Here is a 22,427-nt window from a genome sequence, read left to right on the forward strand (position 1 = left end):
CAATATCTCTCGTCTCGACGATGAGAATCGCGAAATACGTCGAGTCCTTACCTTTTTCCAATATAGTCAGAGCGTATCTGACTCATTATTGTCAGCACCGTCTATTGTATGAACTGTTGCGATTTCGCCTGGTTGTTCTAGCAATTGTTAATCTATGAATGATCACTCCCTGAAGTCTAAAAAGCTCCTGAGATAATTGTACTTGGTTGTACACAGGATCTCTTCCTTTATTAGTCAATAAATGATACGCAAAGAGCAGACGAGGGCCTTTTTTGAAACGTTCCCATAATAATTATACTACTACTACTACTACTACTACTACTACTACTAATAATAATAATAATAATAATAATAATAATTATTATTATAATACCACATTTATATAGCCCCCTTTTCATACAGTATTTTGCGTTCAAATGCGCTTTACAAAAAAGTTATATGACATATCACAGATATGTTAACAAAATGCATATGGATGACAAATAACATTTGTTAAAGCGTCAAAATTAAGAGCAAATTAATTAAGTAACTATATAGTGCATACATAAAACCAAATAATAGTGAACACATGGAAGTAAACGGATGGCAACATATAAAACCCATGCCGACGTTTCACACAGAAAACTGTCAGTTTCACTGCTTTGGGATTATAGTTAAGTCGGTGCTCTCAGAGCCCGGCACTGCTGCTTAAAGCAGACAGTCCATGCCGAGGGTTTATGAATCAAGTCTTCTGACCTTTCTTGGAGTTTCCCGCTCTACCGCCGGTCGTTTGCGTTGGTGATTTTTTTTCCACCGTTGGGAGTTGTACAGTGTTTGGATCAATCCCTACCTACCTGCCACATACAACCACGAGGCAGCCCATAAAACATACACTAGACACGCATTTTTAAATATATTAAAGACATCATATAAAAGTTTATCTGCATATACGAGAGAAACAACGTGAAACCCATAGTGGCCTAACCATCTTCAACATCCTTATGGGTGGCGCGTGCAGCCTCCCACTAGAAGCCCTCATGTGGTAGGCCTTTTCACATAAAGTGTCAACGTCTTACGAACGACTCATGTGCACGGAACGCCAACCACTAGGCCGATCCTGGTTTTGCTCGTGCAGGTATTTGCCGGTGCCTTAACCTCAGTATTAAAAAGAAAAGACTATGTTAAAGATTCGTGTATTTTACAGATGCAATTTTACATGAATTTTATTACAATTCACGAAACGTTTGCGTTCCTTAATGAAGATTCATAAATACAAGTTCTTGAAAGCTTTGGTATGATACAAAATGTGATGGATATATTCACAAAATTAATCTGCATTTGCTTAAAAGAGCTTTTTCAATTAAAATGGTTAATGTTTTAAACGTTTCTTTTTTTTGTAAAAATGAATGCTGACGTCCGTTATTGTTTGAGCATTGATAAGAGGACCTCCTTCATCATTTATGATGAATTTAAGAATACTGCTTTTGTTGGTCGAAACGTTGGCAACTGATAATGCGGATACTTCGCTAACAGATGGCACTTCGATAACAGAGAACAACAAAAGCCACGCGCGAGAGATAAGTTCCTCAGTTTTTTTCAAAAGTTATGTCCTAAAGATTAGTTTTTGGGACAAGGCACATGGTCAAGTTAATTGTTTGCTATTCCAGCACTTGGAGTAATCAAATTGCTTCAAATACTGAAATTTTGATAGTATTCAATGAAATATAAACGAAGAAAGAGCATTTTGTAATAGGTGGTATTCATGAAGTTGCGGATACTTTGATTCCCGATATAGGACACTTCGGATAACAGAGACTTTCAACAAATTCGGCACTCTGATTACCGAGTTTTATCTTCTACCTGAACTGCATTTATGTATATTATGGCTGCTCTTACCAAACATTTTGAAGTACTAATCAATTTGAATTGTCAAGCGCGACACATTGGGAATCTGTGCATAACGTAATTACATACACATGTGAAATATAACCAATGGCGTTGTTTGTTTAAAAAATCTCATTACTATTAATTTATATAATTAATATTGTAAGTGCATTTTTTAAATAAGATTTAAATGCTTATTTCTGAAGTGATATATTTCAAGTGACAACCGGAAATAATTGTCTACATAATGAACTTGTTTTCTGGTGGTAACTTGAGATTCAGAGAGATTAAAATACACCGGATCATGTGGATTAACACGATTGTGTTTAATTTTTATTATAGCAGGCCTCTAGATAACGGGAGCAAAGGGATCCTAAAACGGTAAATACACATTTGTTCTTCATAAAATCCTATGTAAAGTAACACTATACTTGGTGAATAAGATGCCAAAACAAAACTGTCGCTACTTGCATAAAAATTGCGCTACAATTAATAAAGTAGACTAACAAGTATATACTGGGAAACACTGATGAGAGAAGCGATTGTGAGTTAATTATGCGGTATACATGTGTCTTCATGATTGTCAAATATTGTTTTGAAAATAAAAAACAACATGAAAAAAGCAGAAACAATACAAACAATTATGCATAATTACATTTGAAATCTTTTCTTAGTAAAATCATATTGAGCTGACTAAGTGAAACAGCAAAGTAAAAAGTTATTAAAGGGACCTTTTCACGTTTTGGTAAATTGAAAACATAAAAAAAAATGTTTCAGATGCGCAAATTTTCGTTGTAGTTATGATTGTTTTTAGGAAACAGTAATACTGAACAGTTACCATGCTCTAAAATATCCATTATATGCATCTCTTAGCTATTAAAACACCCTTAAAATTATAAAGCGTTGCTACGCGAAACGATTGAATAATTTGAAGATTTCTGTTGTCATATTTTGCGATACTACGAGGATTGCTTATATAAAGTATACACTACATCACTCACTGTATAAGCAAGTATGGCCGAGTGGTCTAAGCGATAGACTTTTGCTTCAGGGGTCAGTGGTTCGAGCCTAGTCGAGGGTTACTTTTTTTCTCTTTTTTTTACTGGAGTTTTTAAGATCTTATGTTTACGTTTATCAATAAAGAGCAGTTAATGACAAACTTCAAAAAATCTGTTAAAAGGCCCCTTTAACGAAAATATCAATTGTTGTAATTTAAGTGTCGCATACTAATGCTTTAAATTTAGATATTCAATTTAGATATGTTATGAAATCTTGTATGCGTCATTTGTAGAAAGAAACGAATAAAAGGTAACATTCATTAACTCCGATTCGCTCATCCTGTAATACATAATTATGCCATGCATATCCAAGTTCATATGCTGAATGTGTTGAGTTTATATTAATAAAAACGACGGGTATGCACAACTTTGACACCACTATCGTGTGATTTAATCGACCGCCTGTTCCATTATTTCATATACCTTTGTTTCTAGTATTATATTGTATTGTTTGTAAGCATTTAACGGACGATAAAGGTTCATTTATTTAGATGGTAAATGAGTAGATATTGCAGTGTTTTAGTAATGTATGTAATGCATTTATTCGTTGATGGTTAATATGTTATCTATTATTTATGTATTATTTATGACATGGAGGGTCCTACTCAATACTGTCATTGTTGATTCTCAATCACTTTGCTTTTCAGTGGTTCATAAATTCATTGACATTTTTCTACAACATAAAATCGGCCAATACATCTCTGTGAATATGAAGTGTCATGAGATGTTGAGTCGCCCGTGCGAGTCGTCGTGAGTCGTGTGCGATGAAGCTGTCCCTTGTCTTTGTGTCACTGAATATGCCCGCCAACATAGGTGTACTGCAGAGATGATATAAAGAGAGGTATTTCGACCCACATTATGCATTTAAATCATAAAACACTATAATAAGGCGATTGGGAATCATGCAGTGATTTTGACTATTATGAGTATCTGATATGCTTGTTGAATACGCACCAAATTTTGTCTATCGCTAACATTGTAATAACGGAACCATCAAATTTTGAGTAAAATGAACGTTGTTTATTCCAAAATAACGTTTCAGAAAATATAAATGTCTTGGTTGATTAATGGAAATATCTCATGTCAACAAGGAGAAATGCAACACAAATATATCGGTGTCGCCACTGAAACTGAAAAATACTATCATGTTATGTTTCTACAAAATTTATCGAGCTAATTTGGAGTAAATAAATCGTTAGTATTGATATCTTAAAACTTATTAGGACAGACAATGGAGGACATGCTATAAATGCTATCAACACAAAACACCTACAGGACAATCACACCATGAGGCCAGAAAACCAATTGACGGGCTATAAAGTAGTCGGATCCCTGTGTATGACTACTTCTCATACAAGTCAAAGCCTTACTATTAGCCATAATCAGAATCGCATTAACCGACGGACTTCGACAAAAATACTTCATGGGGAGGCAACATATATTGTAACTATCCACAATATTGAAATGGTAAATGCCGCCGCTAAGGCCCTATAAACTACTCCCATATTATGAATTAACTAGTCTTAAAATGAATTAAATGTATGACAAAATGTAAACTCAAATGCATTATCGTACAAACCCAAATATAACAACGCATTAACGATTTGATTAAATTCATTATTTAAAGTAGTTGAATAAATTTACGTGTCGTTCGTCATGTATGAGAAATATGATATATTTAAAAGAGAATCGCATTTAAACTGTGCATACGATTAATCAGGTAAGTATTTTGTATTTTAAGTGTATCTGGGAATTTCATGTCAAGGCATACAGCAAGCCGATTTAAGTTTAACTACGTGTTGATAAGTTAACAAACTTTTAAATGTTACGCAGGTGATATATAATGGCTGTATAAATGTGCATATTTGATTTTAAAAAGGTAATATTGGTCCCAATTCATACTATTATGTAAGAATCGATTTAAAACCAAAAACACGCACACTTTGTTTTTTTAAGTATATTTATTGCTAATATGTTGAAGCTATTATACTTTGCATGCATATACATGTAAATAGTTAATAAATGTCATGGCGTCTTGAGGCTTGCATGAAAATAACTCTCATTCGCTAATGCTTGCCTATCAACTGCATGCGTTTTCGTTTGCATCAATTTTAAAACGGCTTTCTACAATACAGATTGATATAAATTAAAATTATCGAAATATGCTATTATTCTAAAGGTACTTTGTCTGAAAAGAAAGCACATCTTTTTACAAATACCCTAAGGCAAAATTAAAAAAAACGATGAAAATATGCGCAATTTTTATTTAAACCTTTTTATGACTAATGTGGCAAATGCGCTAAATGTACTTTATAAAAATGTCGCTCATTGCAATTTACACGAAATTATTTTTTCTCGCGGAAGCAGAAGTTGCAAGTGTAGGTTATGAATGATTAAACACTGTATTTTCTGTTATATAGATACCATCATGTTGTCTTTTTCTTACGAAAGGATTGTTATGTATTGCACCTCGAAAAATACATAATTAAAGGCCTATCTGTTTTAGTTTTCTAAAGCCTCAAAACGCCATTTCTAAAACATCTTATAGTAAGTATATAACTGTTTAACGATACATGTTAACAGATGGTGTTGCATGGTCATAATTCATAGCCTTCACATGACAATTATAAGTAAATGCCAAACCAATAAATGTCGAAAATTAGGAAAGCATAACGAGGGAGTTCAAAGATTTTTGCTCTGTACTTTCGATTTGTCCCAATCACAGGTCCCTGTCGGTTACCTCTTGGCTATGCCGACGTTAAGGCATTCATTCGTTTATTTTGTTCATTTCAATTTCAAATTATGCTAACTACCTTTTTTAACGATACATGATTGCAGTTTAATTTCGTTCCAATTTAAATACTTTTCTTATATATTTTGAAATATGTGAGTAGCATCGTGGCAATCTGTGAACATGTTTCTTATAAAACAAAACATAACTAAAACACACTACAAGCAGATAGTTATGTGTTCTGGGTCTCAAGATATTTTTTATTTATCGCATTATAATAAGTAACGTCCCCCAATTAATACGAGTTTTAGCCTTCATTTGCTCATCACAAAAAAGAAACATGTGTTTGAACTTCGCGAACACAATATTAATCTGGAATATAAGCAGGATAAACACATCTGATTGCTCAAATCTTCGAATGATGTTGAATTTGGGTGCAAATTTACCCACAGTGTATTTAATATTCACACAAATAACGTCGTAGTTTAGTGCCTGGTAGACAGATCAAAGGCCTGTCGTTTATCTATACCTAAAGACCCAAAACATTGCTCCAATACAAAATACATATACATATTGCTTAACAATTCATAATGCAGTTGCAGCAAAACCAATGTCCATAGTTGTTTACGTACGCGTAAAATATATAATAACATATCGAACTCAATTTTTGTTTATTTTGTAATTTATAATGTTTTGTTATAATATTGAACATTCATTAGTAAAATATATATATATTTCTTAGCTATATATATATAGCTATATATATATATATTTATTTATTTATTTTTTATATAAATTTACTTTCACTATGGTTTGCTGGTACACACGTTTGAACAACAATTTTCCAAAATAAACTATACAATAGAATACATAATATAAACTATATTATACTACTACTACTTATACTAATAAGAATAATACAATATTTAAAATGAAAGCATAGTTCATTCCAATCACAAACGAGACGTTACAAATATTTATAGTAATGTGTTGTAATAAGTTTCTTATACAGACACCCGTCTTATTAGACTGCTCATATGTGCGTTTCGTATGAATAAACTGTTCCGCGTGCACATTTGGAACGAAAAGCCCACATCAAATCTCAAAACAAATCCTCTGTGCGGAACATTTTTGTGATCAGTATCAAAAATCAGCTTAAAACAGCTTTTAAAGTATACTTGTCATTTCTGTTCTTATTCTGTCAGGAAAAACAACTGAGTGTATATTACAAAGTCAGTCGAATTCTTCTCTGTCCGTTCATGTTTTGGGGTACAAATGATACAATGACATTTGATTTACCCATATCTTCTTACGATATAATATTAAACGACATGAACGGTTGTGGCATGTTAAGATCTGAGGCACACGCATGACATTTTTAATTTAAATACGTCCACATATGTGATTGCTTTCGTAAAAACATGAGAAATAAACATAACTTCAATAAATCAAAATGTACACATTAGCTATGACATCAAAATTTCATCATTTGATAATGCAATTACAATTAAAATAAAACAAACAAGATGCGTTTGTGAAACACTATGTCCCCTCCCGTATATTTGAACATACCTTGACCTTTCACCACTCAAAATGTGAAGCTCCATGAGAAACACATGCATGCCAAATATCAAGTTGCTATCTTCAATATTGCAAAAGTTATGGCCAGTGTTAAAGTTTGACGCAAACAAACCAACAAACAGACAGGGCAAAAACAATATGTCCCCCAGTATAGACTGGGGAACATAAAAAGTAATACAAACATACACATATTAGTATGCTGTTGCGCAAATAAATTGTGTGCGTCATTATCTGTAGTATATATCAATATTAAGCTAATAAAGAATTAAGATGACTCAGTTTAATAATGAAAAACTAGTAAATATTTCTTTTAGTTTCTTTCAGTATGTCAATCACAACTTTTAGCAAACAAAATTATCGTAATCTATTCACGTAATCAAAATTTAGTTATTAGGCACCGTATTGTAAAAGATCTCACTTTTGTAACTATAAGCAACTATATGTATTTAAATAAAGTCTTTAGGCAAGTGTTTGCTTTATTTATATTCAAAGTCACACACATTAAAAATATATGTGTGTTTGATGACAAACAATTCACGCATTGATCAATTCAATTTATTAACAGAAGTTGGGTATATTGTGTTAAGAGTACTGTTATATGAATCTTGATATGTGCTATTTTTCTACGTTTAAGTCTAATGATCTATATTTAAAGCACATACGTGTGTAAGACAAATTTATACTTGTTTATACAATCGTAAATTTGTAGTCTAGATCTATGCATTGTGTTCATGTGTGTGTTATTGAACACACCATTTCAACTAATGTATCTAAAGCATATATGTTCTCTTGTTTATCAATTCAATTATCACACACGCATTCATATAATTAGCGATTCATAATACTATCGACTGCATAAATTGATTGGCTACTAAACATACGGCTTACAATAAAGTATACAAAGCAATCTATTTATGCAGTGGATAGTATTATGAATGGCTAATTATATGAACGCTTGTGTGATAATTGAATTGATAACCAAGAGAACATATATGCTTTGAGATTTGTCATCATAGTGTCTCCTTTATGTGGGTTACAAAATAGTTGTCAGAGCTAACTTTAAACGTGTACAATGATAGTTGATTGTATTCATACCTAAATGGCAACTCAGAAGACGCACGATTTACATAAACATAAAGCAGAAAAAACTATAAGGATGAATTTAAGTACACTATTAATAATAGCGTACAAATAAAAAATACAAAAACAATATTACGCTATATTTAACGCACATATATAATGGTTATACAACATAATAGAATATACAATACAGCATGTATTGGTAATGTTGATTTAATATTTCATTGTATAAATCATTTATAAAAGTTTCAACGTCAAACATGCGTAGTAGTTCAGTAAGCATTTGGCGGACTTTTTTCATTTGGGTGTTGTTAATCCGTCAGCGACTACATTAACTTTGCATACATCAATTAACATTTATTGTTGATTCATATGATCACTTTATTGCGTTCGGACAAACCTTAACTGTTTACCATTAATGTTTGTATATGAACACCAATAAAATGCATGTCTATGTTTAATAACTGATGTTTATACATTAAAACAAAAATAAGCAGTTAAAGTGGCAGTTTTTTTTAAAGATCTGTTTAAGTAATTGTAAAAAAGATTTGTTGACCTGCTTTACAATGGCGTTTTTTTTAAAATGTCTTTTGATAGCGATGTGTAGACCCGTTAAACATTATAGACTTGGTGGAAGGTATTTTTTATTGTCAAAATATGTTAACAAGCTATCGCTACACATATTTTTAATTTATAAAAACCTACCTAGAATAAATATATATATATATAATAATATATATAATATATATATAATAATACTTAACGAGAAATTGAGTCATGAAATGCTACAAACACACGCAATTTATCTGAAATCACGGTAAATACTTCCATTTATTGATAGTGATTGTTCGCATTTGTTTTCATTTTTCACTAAAACACTATCATTCCTGTACAACAATTTGCAAGAATTGTTAAGGTCGATAGTAAGCATGTTATCATACAATAAGTTGGGATGAAAAATACCCCCTTTAAAAGTATGGATATTTCATGGTATTTTCAAAATAAAACTATATACATGTTTTAGGAAATTAAAGTACGAATTCAAATATTTAAAGTAGTATCGATTATAGCCTTAAGCACCACACTAAAATTGTGTGCACAAGTCATCGATTGTGACGAATTGTTTTTGTGCGAACACGCATGCCTCACTGTCTAAATACCCAAAACAGGTAAACAGGAAGATGTTATTTTTGGTGTTATTCTACTTAGTATTAGGGAATATCACACGGTTTTCGTGCTATCAAAGTAGTGTTTGTATTAATCACACTTCGTTTATTGTTACGGGACGCTTACTCAATACGTATTATTGCAAATAACTATGTCTAGATACAACGCTAAAACAGGACGAGTAAACATTAAAATGCATAAGAAATATGGACATTTGCATATTAATGGAAATCATAACATGTGTTTAAATGCAGAAAATTTACAAGCAACAATAACATATACACTAGCAAGTACATTTACCTATTTTGATATTAGCATGGAATGCAACACATCGATGCTAAGCATGATCTATAATACACATGGACATGAATTCAAAAGAAACACCAAGCGGTATATCCGGAAATTCACTATATATAGACAAATAATAAATTGTGTGCTCTGTGAATTTAGATACATTGTTATACTCATCAACACATTGTTAATTTGAAACTAACATAAAGTTCAGTAAAGCTTGATAAGCATTTCCCGATTAAAGGCAAATAATTGCGACAGCGGTTCAACAAAGTATCAAACATCAGTAAAATATTCAGAAAATGTGCAATAGCAATGATAAATCATTTGATATTAAAGGCATTGATATTATCATTTAGTATAAAAGCAGTCCCTAAGTAACCAAACGAACACTTATATCCTTCTACTACCAATACTACACATATGGTTATGCGATTTACAACAAAATGCATATATAAAAATCCAGTGTTAAATATGTACAGTCCCTAAGTCACCAAACGAACACTTATATCCTTCCACTACCAATACTACACATATGGTTATGTGATTTACAACAATATGCATATATAAAAATCCTGTGTTGAATATGTAATGTCTTTGCATACGTAAATGTTAGCTACGTTACAGTAGAAACAAGTTCAATGCGCAGCATAAATCCAGATTAATACAGTCGTGAATGTGTACTGGTAAAATCATTTTTTATCGTACTTCAAACTTGAGAAATGTTCGAGGAATAACGAAATGCGAAATAATATCACAACATTTCTTTGCACATATTGTATGTTTTTACCATTCTCTCATGTCATGTAGACTTACACCAAATGTTTATGATTTGTTCAGGCAATACAAACATTGAACAAAACTCATTCATACAGCTAAAGATAAAACGCAACTATGTACATTCACTGCAAATACGCCCAATAAAATGATAGTATTATCAAAATGCTACCATAGATCCGCATCAAAGCAGTTAAAGTGGCTTTAATTTAAAAAAGAAATACATATCCTGGCAAGCAATGTCATTTAGTTTGGTAGAAACATCTATTAGATCATTTAACAATCGTGTTTATTGAGTGTGCTTACTTAAATGTTCTGCGTGTCATTTTTAATGAGCGCTAAAATTGATATTGTGTCTAAACCACTCGTTAGAAATGTCATTATGTTTCTGAAATTTATATACCATTCACACCGGCAACTGATTGTCTGTGGTTTAAGTGGTTCGGATACAATATTGTCTAGTATGTAACATTTACCCACTAAAGATGCGTTCTTTCTTCCACTTGATGGTGGCCTTCAGCCTGCATTCAAAGGAAAAAGTTATGTTGTATGTAAATCAATTACATGGTAGCTGCTAACCATAAACAATAACTCATGTTTCTAAAGAACCACTTTCATTATAAGCATTGTTTTCCAAAATTAAAAAAGGTATTACATTAAGATTGCATACTTTGTTGTTTGATATCAAAGTATACTTTTGTGAAATGAAATCATTCTACCATTACGGTCGGTCACTTATACACAAGGTAATCTAAAAGGGATAACACTTTGCAAAGAAATCAGATGCTCTCTTTTGCACATTAGCGTCTTTTAAAAACATGGTACTCAGACATTAAATTAAAGATGGTGAGCGCGCAACTAATTTGTGGATGGCCGATGGTTAAGACAGCTTTGTATTTGGAATCCAGAATCGAGTATACTTGTAACACAATATTACTGCATGATTGCATTATTTTAAACAAGCCATTACTAAAATTAAAATCACAGGACAAGCATATTATAAAAATATTTAAAAAAAGTTTATATCCTAGAACCGTTCTCTCAACATAAACGCACTTTTTATATAAATGTTTGCCTCTAGTCATGATTTGTTCAACACAAATTGTTAATTTTCTTCTGTATAATGATTGAGGAAATTAGTCATATGTTGTGTTAGAATATACCTTTATCTCCAAGGCATGTACTTTCGTATTGAGAGCGTCTAAATTGGCTTGAACTTTGCTGAACACAGCCCGGCTGAAACATTGTATGACTTTAGTTAGCGATAGTTGACAATATACATAAGCATATAATATTAATATGAGAGTAGAACTGTACTTAATTTCCATCTAGTTGCCATTGTAATGAAAAAAACACACAAAAACTTGTCGTTTGTGTTATCTCATACATAGGACGATACATAAAAAGTATTTGACCTTATTGTACGCTGTAAAGGAGTCCCTTACCAGGCGGGTTAAAAGCCAGACCCTTTATACTAGACAAATATGCGTTACCTTCAAATGTATCTAAGCATATTAAGATGTGTGTTTTCGACATTAACATTATTGAAAAAGGCTGCATTTAACACTATGTCATTGCATATTCTTACGTAAAACACGATTCCAACTTTGTTGCTCAATACTTTGATTTGATAAAACGTGCCAAACTACTGCGTCGAAGTAGCTTTTATTAGCATGTAGTCGTAAACGATTTTAGTTTGCTTTCTTAACATGATATTTACAATTTATTCAATTTCAAATACAGTAATACAATAATAAATATCCACATAACATAAGAGCTAGAAGATCTAGTAAACTTTGTTTAATTTCAACATAACACGAAATTAATGATTAATTATGACATCATTAGGACTACTTGTGCACGTAATATGATCATACTGTGCATACGGAAACCAATATTTACCAACTAAATTGGCATCGGCATGCACACGGACATATACCGTGAATTTGCTCTCTAAATGCATGTTATTCCGTTTTAATGACTCATAAAATGTGGTGTAAATGGCGTCTTACTAAGTACAATGTATGATGTATAATGTGTATATGATGTAAATTGCTTAACATCAATTATCGTTACATTCATTGGTAATAAATCCAGTAGACCATTCATGTTACTTGTTTGTCCAATGGTGAACATTAAATTTATAAGATTATGCAACCACTGGCGTTTCTTTACTACTACTACAAATATTGATCGATGGCTGGTCAACTCAAGCATTCACTGAAAGCATTTATTGAACAATTGTCATTAAATTATTTGTCAATACCGCGTTTAAAAAACGGGGATTATCGATTGGACAAGAATTGCAAAATCAAAATATCAACCAATATATAACCGACATGAAAACATAAATTATACGTTAGATCAGTTTTCTAAACTGGTCTTCTTTCTTAGTGTATTCTACCGGTATTGTATATTAAGTACGTACAGCTCATGCCGAAAATCCTCTTCTTCTTTGAACTGAAAAAGTAGAGTACAAGTTGAATATAATTTTTTGTAGACAGCAGGGAACGTCTTTAAAAAATCTGACCTTATAAATATTTCTTTGTAATCTCATGGACCGAAATGAGTAAGCCAATCCCGTTATTAAAACATTAAATAAAACCATGTAAACAATTTATGCGAATTATATTATTCATTGCATCGCACCAAGAAATAGGAATTCAATGAGAAATGCCATTTATTATTATCCGTTATACAACGTACTTTACGGTGAACTATATTGAATTTGGAAATACAAAGGAAAAACTGCAGCAGGTAGTTACTGATTACATTCACTTGTTTGTTATAAGTTCATACCATAAATTCATAAATATAAGTACTATACCGTAACTTATTCGCATGAATGAACCACTTAATATTTTTTTTGTTTCTCAAAAACAGTCTCAAATAAATGAGGCATTTCAGTCTGTAAAATTATGCAAATATGTGCACTTAAATCATCATCCACTACGCTTCTGAACCGGAAAATATATCGATTTTCCCAGACTAAATTTAAATAATTTACCTCCTTATGGACAAACTATTAATTGCTCACCAAACCATTAACATAACGAGGTTTTATAAGATGTGTTCCTTTTTAATGGTTCGCGCAAGTTTTAAAACTAGAATCACAACAAAATGACTGTATTGAATCAAATTCATGCTGAAATGATAATTGCCATTTAAAATGCTTTGATTGCTTTCGTGTATCCGAACATCATACTAAACACAATTTTATTAACATTCATTTTATGCCTCTCGCCCGAGTATGCAGGCAAGTTGGCGTTGAGCCGATCAAATTTTGTCAGGAACCTAGTTTTGATCAGCAAAGATCAATCATCAAAAACTTGGCAGAAAAGAGAAACATAAATACAGGAATAATGTATCACTATGAAACAGTCATAAGCACAACTTTGACTTTTAAACAGCTTAGCAGAAGGAGCACATATAATGTCGCAGTTGCGCACGTACGAGCTCGCATGTCACAAGGTCGAAGTTTGAGATTTTTATAAACCTGTTGAAACGGAGACTTTGTCTATCCTCCTATATGTGCGACCATTAAAAACTAGTTTGTCTACGAATTACACCAAACGTTTCCCCAAAACAGCATACTTGTAATCTATATATTTAAGCTTTAAGTGTAAATACTGTTTAAATTTAATGTTAAAATTTAATGCATCCGAACAGTTGGTTATTACCGCAATAGCCAACCCTTAGCGAAAATTATTTCTAAACTTACCGCTTGATTTGTCCTATTCAGCCTGTAATATAAAACATACAACTACTTTAAATACGCATATACCGATTTCATCCATTTAAAACTTAACACATTATCCGTTTGTTTTAAATTCACTTATATATCAACAAATATTACCATAATCAATACATTCAAATGATATACGAATGTGTATTCATACTTACATCGTACTCCGAAACGCCTCTTCTTCTTTGCTCTGAAAAACATGAAATACGCATGTTTGATATTTTTATTTGTAGCAAAGAGTGCAAGTGTTTAAGAATCAGAGCTGCTTAAATATTACATCACGAACCAACAGCTGTGTGTGTGCGGTTGCGTGCTTGTGTGTGTGTGTGTGTGTGTGTGTGTGTGTGTGTGTGTGTGTGTGTGTGTGTGTGTGTGTGTGTGTGTGTGTGTGTGTGTGCGTGCGTGCGTGCGTGCGTGCGTGCGTGTGTGTGTGTGTGAGTGTGCGTGTGAGTATTTATACATTTTTTTAGGTCTTTCCGCGTCTAAGGCTGCGGTATGTGTGGACCCGGAGTGTGTACCATTACTACTACCTGATTAGTGTAATAGACTTACTAAAGTGGGCGAATTTTCAAATTCTAGCTGTAATATTCAGCATTTTAGTGTTTACTGAAATATATTTTTTAATTTGGTGCAGTCTAGTGTTGTGGGGCAAGCCGGATTATCCGAACGGAACCCCACCGGATAGGTGTGTATGGTGACCACAAACCAAACTCACATATTGTCGGAAACAATAATTAAACCCGGGTCGCCTAGGTGTTAAGCGCGTGTACCAACCACTTCGCTGTCATAAATTGCATTACAATTTTTGCGAAAATATTCTTTGTATGAAACAATCTACTTCTAACTCTGCTGTGATAAGTGAATGAGGTAGAATCCATGTAGCCTTTATATCCAAACTAAGGGCATTGCGTTACTGAATGAAAATTGTGAGTGATAAGAATTCAATATTATATCAAGTATTTATGGAACAGATGAATATTTACCCTTAAGTGTACGAAAAATAAGCTATGGTGTCATGCTTTAAAATTAATTGTAGACAAACTTCGCTTTGGCATTATACTAAATACTCCTGAATTATCAGGCGAGATTGAAAACATGGTAACTCAAAGACTGAAAGATCAATTTGTACAAGACTAGAATGACACTTTAGCTTCTCAGACCAAAATGGATTTCTTCTCAAAATGAAAAAAAAAACAGTTTTGAATACGAAAAATACCTTGGTTGTATATCCAATGAAAATTCTAGAATCCAAATGAGCATTTCGATTAAGTTCCCAGTGTCTTGAAATAGAAATCGGCAGATATAATAGGATATTCAGATAAGACCGGAAGTGTAAACTTTGTGATCAAAATGTTTATGAATTTTTACTGTGTTGTCCAGTATATAATGAAATGCGCATAAAATATAAAATCAAGATATCCTGGACTACCATAAGTAAATACCAATGATGTATTGCACAAATACTCCACAGCTAAAAAATATTGCATTTTTTTGTTAGATTCGTTTAATCTTAGATCTGAGAAAGTAATTTTTTAGATACTGTATAATCGCATGTTTAAAAAATAAATGTATTGCATAGTCCTATATATATTTGTATATTATGCATTTTTTATTCTCATTTTTGTTTAATCTTTAATATGTTACATTGTAACTTGCATGATTCTCTGTGTTGGTCATCTTTCGTTTCTATATATGCTCTTGGCCGAAGGCAGGATGCCAGATTGTCAATAAACTATGATTGAATGAATGAATGAATGAATGAATGCTAAACGGACAGACTATCTTTTACGCCGAACTACAATGAATGCAGAAATAACAAAGACATAAATTTAAATTTTGCAGGAAGTCATCGATTGAAAGTGTTTTTTATTTATAAAGTACACACATACTTAATATTAAGTTATACACCCTCACTTAAATGCCTTACCCCACACAATTATAATTCTTACTTATGTTTAAGATATGAATTTGTTATATAAAACTTCGATGCTTATACACGCTTCTGAACCAGAGGGAATATTGATTAAAGACGTTCTACTTGCAAGGTGTTCACACCTCCGATCTTTCTTGCAGAGACTGTTCAAGGCGGCAAATTCAATAATGTCATTTATTTTTGTTCAATGTTGTGATGCATGTTGTTTCCTGATTTAAACAGGAAATTTATCAGTTTTGCTTTAAATAAAAGACTAGCAGACGTTAATTCCATATGTAATATTTTCTGGTTAGGCATTATTACTATACTCATCATAATACTGGTGAAAACAGAAATAAACAAAGCCATTATACAATTATGAGGACAATGTAATCAACACAGAAAAGCGAAATTTACATTGGTTACGATTTCAATAACATATTGCTTGCGTAATAAAAGAAACGCGGACAGGGTGATCTTTAAGTAAGCATTGCGTTTGCGTATCATGTCTTATAACTTGAGCAACATATTTATTACAGCGAAATAACAATGAAAGTAACTAAAGGTGTATGTGTCATTAAAATCACTGAATTGAAATACACCAGCAACCCTGGGTAGTAATCATCACGGACGATGTGCTCAAACACCAGCAACTCTGGGTAATAATCATCACGGACGATGTGCTCAAACACCAGCCACCCTGGGTAGTAATCATCACGGACGATGTGCTCCCGGACGAAGGAAACATACCATATTGAGTAAACTGGGCTGAATGCCTTCCTCGTTGAAGGACTATATTTAAATATCGTTTTCAACTTTCTAATGATTTTGCAACTCATTAATATTTTAAAAGTCACTAAACGGAATATTGAGTTATTGATTAGGTGTTTAAAGGTTTATACTTAACGACAGAATTTATCAAACCGCACGGCGAACTTGGAATTTCATTAATTTGAAGTGTACAGGCATTCTTCGATAATGAATGATATCGTTAATCATTTTGGCCCCTTTGGAGTTAACGTATTAAAGTAAAAAATGTAGGCCTTTGATATTATATTATATATATATAAGTTTCGTGTTTGTTTTGAAGAACTATTAGACAATAAATATTCTCACAAGCGCTTACGCAAGTGCAAATGTGTTATTTGTTCACTTTACTGAGGAACAATTTCTAAGTATTACCACGAAAGCAAAATAGTTTAATATTTATCTAAAACGTTTGATGATTACTTTCATAAAAGTTTTAAAGCGTTCGATTTCCTCATTAATGTGTAGAAATTGGATTTATAAATCAACAATACAGCGCCATGTTGTATTTCAATGGGTATTTGACGTTAATTTCAAACGTTATTTCGGTTGCTTCTGGTTCTACCAATTTGCATACCGACTATGACCGTTTTGATTTGAGTCGTAAGGACCAGAGCAAAAATAATTAACTTATTCAATGTAGAAGAGACTTAAACAAAGCTAACAACAGCAGTCACAAAGAAGTCACGTTCAGAAAAGAGAAATACAAAAATGATTAAGTAAGAAAATTTACAAATACATGTATTTTCTTTAAAATGAAATAACTGTCGAAGATGTACAATACGGTGGAAGAGTGTTCTGAAAGGGTTCCTAATAGGCTTCTGTTTGTATCTTGCCTGTTTATAGCGACATGTAAACGTAATTGATGTGGCCCAGGCGGATACGTGAACGCTGAGCACAGAATAAAATTTAACACGCTACGGATTTTAAGATTACGATCGTACCAATATGTAATGCTGCAAGTAGGAAAACCCAAATAGGCTTGAATTAAATGGTAAGGAATTTGCATTTATGACAGTAACCTAATTAATGCATGAAATCTAAATATTAAAGCGTAGGTGAAGAAATAAGAAATTATAAGACAAAACACAATATATAGATAATAGAAAGACAAAGAAGGTGACACGGGATTTGAAGATAGGATTCAAATTAAAACAGATTGTATAGCGGTATCAATGTAAATGCGATCGCATTAATTACCTGCGGTCAACGATCCCCGTGTTGTGTCAATTTTAACAAAAATGATGGACACATTCAAAATTAACGTTATTGATGTGGCCCAGGCGGATACGTGAACGCTGAGCACAAAATAAAATAAAACACACTACCGATTTTAAGATTACGATCGTACCAATATGTAATGCTGCAATAAGGAAAACCCAAATAGGCTTGAATTAAATGGTAAGGAATTTGCATTTCTGACAGTAACCTAATTAATGTATGAACTTTAAATATAAAAGCGTAGGTGAAGAAATAAGAAATTATAAGACAAAACACAATATATAGATAATAGAAAGACAAAGAAGGTGACACGGGATTTGGAGATAGGATTTAAATTAAAACAGATTTTATAGCGGTATCAATGTAAATGCGATCGCATTAATTACTTCCGGTCAACGATCCCCGTGTTGTGTCAATTTTAACAAAAATGATGGACACATTCAAAATTATTACCAACGTTTAACGTAACACATCTTGTATACTTGTCGCAACTTAAACTGGTGTGTACTGTTTGTTCGACTAGGACCTACAATACAAAACTATATTCCTTTTACCTGCTAGTTTTGCTTCGATCTGATGCGGTGAATTGAAAAAATTCTATTGAACGAACAAGAACGACAACTCGAACATTAATGCAGCCTTTATCGTTTTTTTAATATTTTCCGCGACTTTACCAACTTAGCTGGGCGGCCGAAATAAGTAAAATATAAATAAATATGAAATATACGTAAATGAGACACGTTTTAATGCCACAACGGACTCCTATTTGCTAGCGTAGTAATCTAATTTCGGATCCAATTTTATCACCATTGAACGGCATTCTATATATAAAGGTGTGACCTCAATGATTGTGTCTTACTTCTATGCCAGAACCGGATAACTACACGCCATTGTTGGCAAACTTTACATCCACTAAAATATAATCCATGATGTAATGAAATTATTTTCAAAAGATCACCTTATTTGAAAACAATTATTTAAAATGTGTTGAGCGACCTCACACGAAATGTACATCGTCACTCGATTTACTTCATGGATATACTTACAGATCCCAATATTCACAATCTACTGTGTAAGATCAATACAAGAAGATTTGTTTACACGGGATATTGTTTGCATATTTTACAAATTAAATGTGCACGGTAATCAATTGTGGTCAGAGAATACGTTACGATAATCTACTTCAAATCAAAATGAACATAAATAAGAAAGTAAAAATCATAATATCACATTATGTGTTGAATCTCAAATAGATCTATCACGAATTCTTAAAGCTAGACTTTTATAATTTTATATAGACTTTTATATGCGGCAAACATGCACACTTTTGAAGCATTATCAGGACGATCTGTCAATGCATTACGCGTCGCCGCATAGGGCGAAACCGCCGAACTTTGCGTTGACAATCACTGCAAAGAGGAGAATGATTACGTCTATTCAAGTCTATGCGACGTAACACGAGTATAACAGTCAACATCATAATTAAAAAAGTAAATTAAAAAATAGACACACGTTTCAAACTTTCGATGAAAAGCATTTCAAAGGCCCATACATCAGACCAATTAAATTGATAATAAGCCCCGAAGGAAATGTTATTTTGTCAGAAGTGATATTTTGCTATTTTGAAAATAAATTATATATTCTTCAACAGCATTATGTACATTATTTTGAAAAATTGCCATAGATACAAACTGCGAAAAAATCTTTTTAAAAATGCATGCATGTTTGCTGGAATCAAAACGTTGTGACGTTCATAAATGACGTCATTTTTTACAGACGTATACTTAGAAATCGTTGATGCTCTGTTTCAAATAATGTATTAATTCCGAAACATGGAAACAAGTAAACAGAAACCTAGTCAAACATATCGATACTTTGAACTGATATATTTCATTTCTTAAACCCCAGATATATGCCAAAAAAGACACAAGACAAATTAAAGTTAAACATACCTTCGTCTCCAATTCATCAACTTTCTTATTCAGAGCTTCGAAATGTTTCAGAGCTTCGAGACTGAAAATGTAAAGAATGAAATTTTAAGCGATATCTCCGTGACTGGACTGCCGTATGCTATGTGTTTGTGTTGTAAAGCTTATGTTAAATGGACATGTCGCATGGTTTCCGCTGAATATACACACCTATCGAAACAATTCAGATTTATTCTGTTATTACGTACATTAAATAACTTTATTGTAGCCCATATAGACATGACCGGTTGAGGTCCGTAACATGATAAGAAAATTGAAAATATATGAACCAGTCATTTCCGCAATTGCAAATTATGGACGCGCATACTGAATGTTAGAAGGTCACCGCCCGTGTAACACAGAACAAAATTACTGTATGCGGTAGAACTTTTTTGTATTTCGATGTTGACATTGGCGATTGTTTTCAACTGGAAAAATGTGTTACGAAATATGTTTTGAATTTATTTTTAAAATTCTATCATTCCATATGAAATATATTTGAAACAATGAAAATGTTCTTAGAACTTACTTTTACGTGTTTGGCAATGTATAACAGTGCTGTTGACATCGTTTATTACAGCATACACTGGTTGATACACAGATGAAAATGATCGTTACAATATAAGTAACAAAATACTCACATCGGGCCTAATGACATTATAATAAATAGCCAGGAAGCCACAAACTGTATATGGACAACAGCCCTCAGTTTCAGCCCATACACAATTTGGGTCTGCCTTTCAGTTCACTGTTAAGTCATAGGGCTCTCATTGTGATTGTCGTTTTCTCAAATATTTTGGTGATGTATTCATTAAAAACAAATATAAAAAAACAGCGAAAATAAATTCGCCTATATAGTCCAGTGTGCCAGTAAATTGTTTTTTTCGCCATTTGTGATTATCATGATTTATCAATCCAGATCCAAGTATTAAGCAATATTCGCCCCTTTTAATAAGATATTTTAATTAAGGATAATATATATGATATATTATTTATATTATATTTGAATTAGTATGTTAGCGATGTATGTAAGTTTGTCAATGAATTATTCGTAAACACATCCATACTATTCAGTAGAAAACCATATGATTTTTGCCTATAACCTACTGAATTACAAAATAAACAGGGATCATGTTTTCAAGAAAATCAAGCACCATGTAAAATATGAAATGCCAACAAGGCATGATACTCAAGACATTGGTCGGAAACATTTTTTATATAATAGTATTGATGTGTTATCGAATAATCCATTGAAAAACTAACATACATCGCTAACATACTAATTCAAATATAATACATAATGTATAATGTATAATAAAGCAATATACATGCTTATTTATTTTAAATACGGTCCAAATATATCAAGTAATGTGTAGTGTCTGCGAGATGTCTAAACGAATTTTTCTCTGTAAAATCGTTTTAGATTAGGGAATATTCAGAAACACGCAATAAATACGAAAGTAAATACTTAAATTACTATACAAACAGAATTATATAAATTTAACCCTACATAGCCCTCACTCAACTAAGCAATAACTTCATACGTACGTTTGAATTCTGAACGTCTCCTCCTGCTCCGCCTGGAACGATATCATATTAACCTTAGTAAGGTTTAGAATCAATACTTTGTGCTAATAAAGAATGGTAACATATGTTGAATGAGACAGAAACATGGACAATTTAAATAAGTTACCATATCTGCTTCATTATCTACTAACGTATTTACTTCATTCTACACTCATTGCATTGTTTATACTGGCGTTATCCCCTCCCCGCAAAGAATACGAACATTTGCTGGTCTTGGAAGTGAAACGATTTACATATGCTTCAGGAAAGTTTTTACTCCAGTTGACAAAACACAGAGTTCCTGTGCAAATCAATTGCGATTGCACATAAATGTTCATATTAATATGTGGATTGTATTAAAGTGGTACTTAAGTTACTGAAAAATGCTTTGTCAGTTTATGGGTGTGTTGCAAATGTTCGAAACAAATAACAATTTAAATGTAAACGAATGCCTTTGCAACCGTATAACAAACTTTTGAGAAATAGATTTTTCACGAAATTCCTACTGCAAACACTTAAAAGATGCCATACAAGTGTTTACTTATGTATGATTATTAAATAAATGTAACACGTCATTTTTGTTTAATATAATTACATAAATAAACTATAGGAATACAAGCATATATAATTAAATATACAACAAAAAAGGACGCTTTGCAAT

The 22,427-nt window shown here is 32.3% G+C and overlaps 1 protein-coding gene across 1 annotated transcript in view; it reads right to left on the reverse strand.

The window, feature by feature from the left end:
* Nucleotides 1-6,423: 6,423 nt before the first annotated feature.
* The window catches only part of LOC127872587 (transient receptor potential cation channel subfamily M member 5-like), a 208,774-nt gene continuing 192,770 nt past the window's right edge, over nucleotides 6,424-22,427 (reverse strand). The window contains exons 29-35 of the mRNA XM_052415913.1: nucleotides 21,749-21,780; nucleotides 20,186-20,246; nucleotides 14,452-14,483; nucleotides 14,270-14,291; nucleotides 12,977-13,008; nucleotides 11,712-11,784; nucleotides 6,424-11,069 (exon numbers count right to left, since the gene is read on the reverse strand). Coding sequence (XP_052271873.1) covers nucleotides 11,028-11,069; nucleotides 11,712-11,784; nucleotides 12,977-13,008; nucleotides 14,270-14,291; nucleotides 14,452-14,483; nucleotides 20,186-20,246; nucleotides 21,749-21,780 — 294 coding nt within the window. The 3' untranslated portion in view covers nucleotides 6,424-11,027. The remainder of the gene's footprint in view (nucleotides 11,070-11,711; nucleotides 11,785-12,976; nucleotides 13,009-14,269; nucleotides 14,292-14,451; nucleotides 14,484-20,185; nucleotides 20,247-21,748; nucleotides 21,781-22,427) is intronic.

Source organism: Dreissena polymorpha, chromosome 3, assembly GCF_020536995.1.
Source record: "Dreissena polymorpha isolate Duluth1 chromosome 3, UMN_Dpol_1.0, whole genome shotgun sequence".
Taxonomy (NCBI): Eukaryota; Metazoa; Mollusca; class Bivalvia; order Myida; family Dreissenidae; genus Dreissena; species Dreissena polymorpha.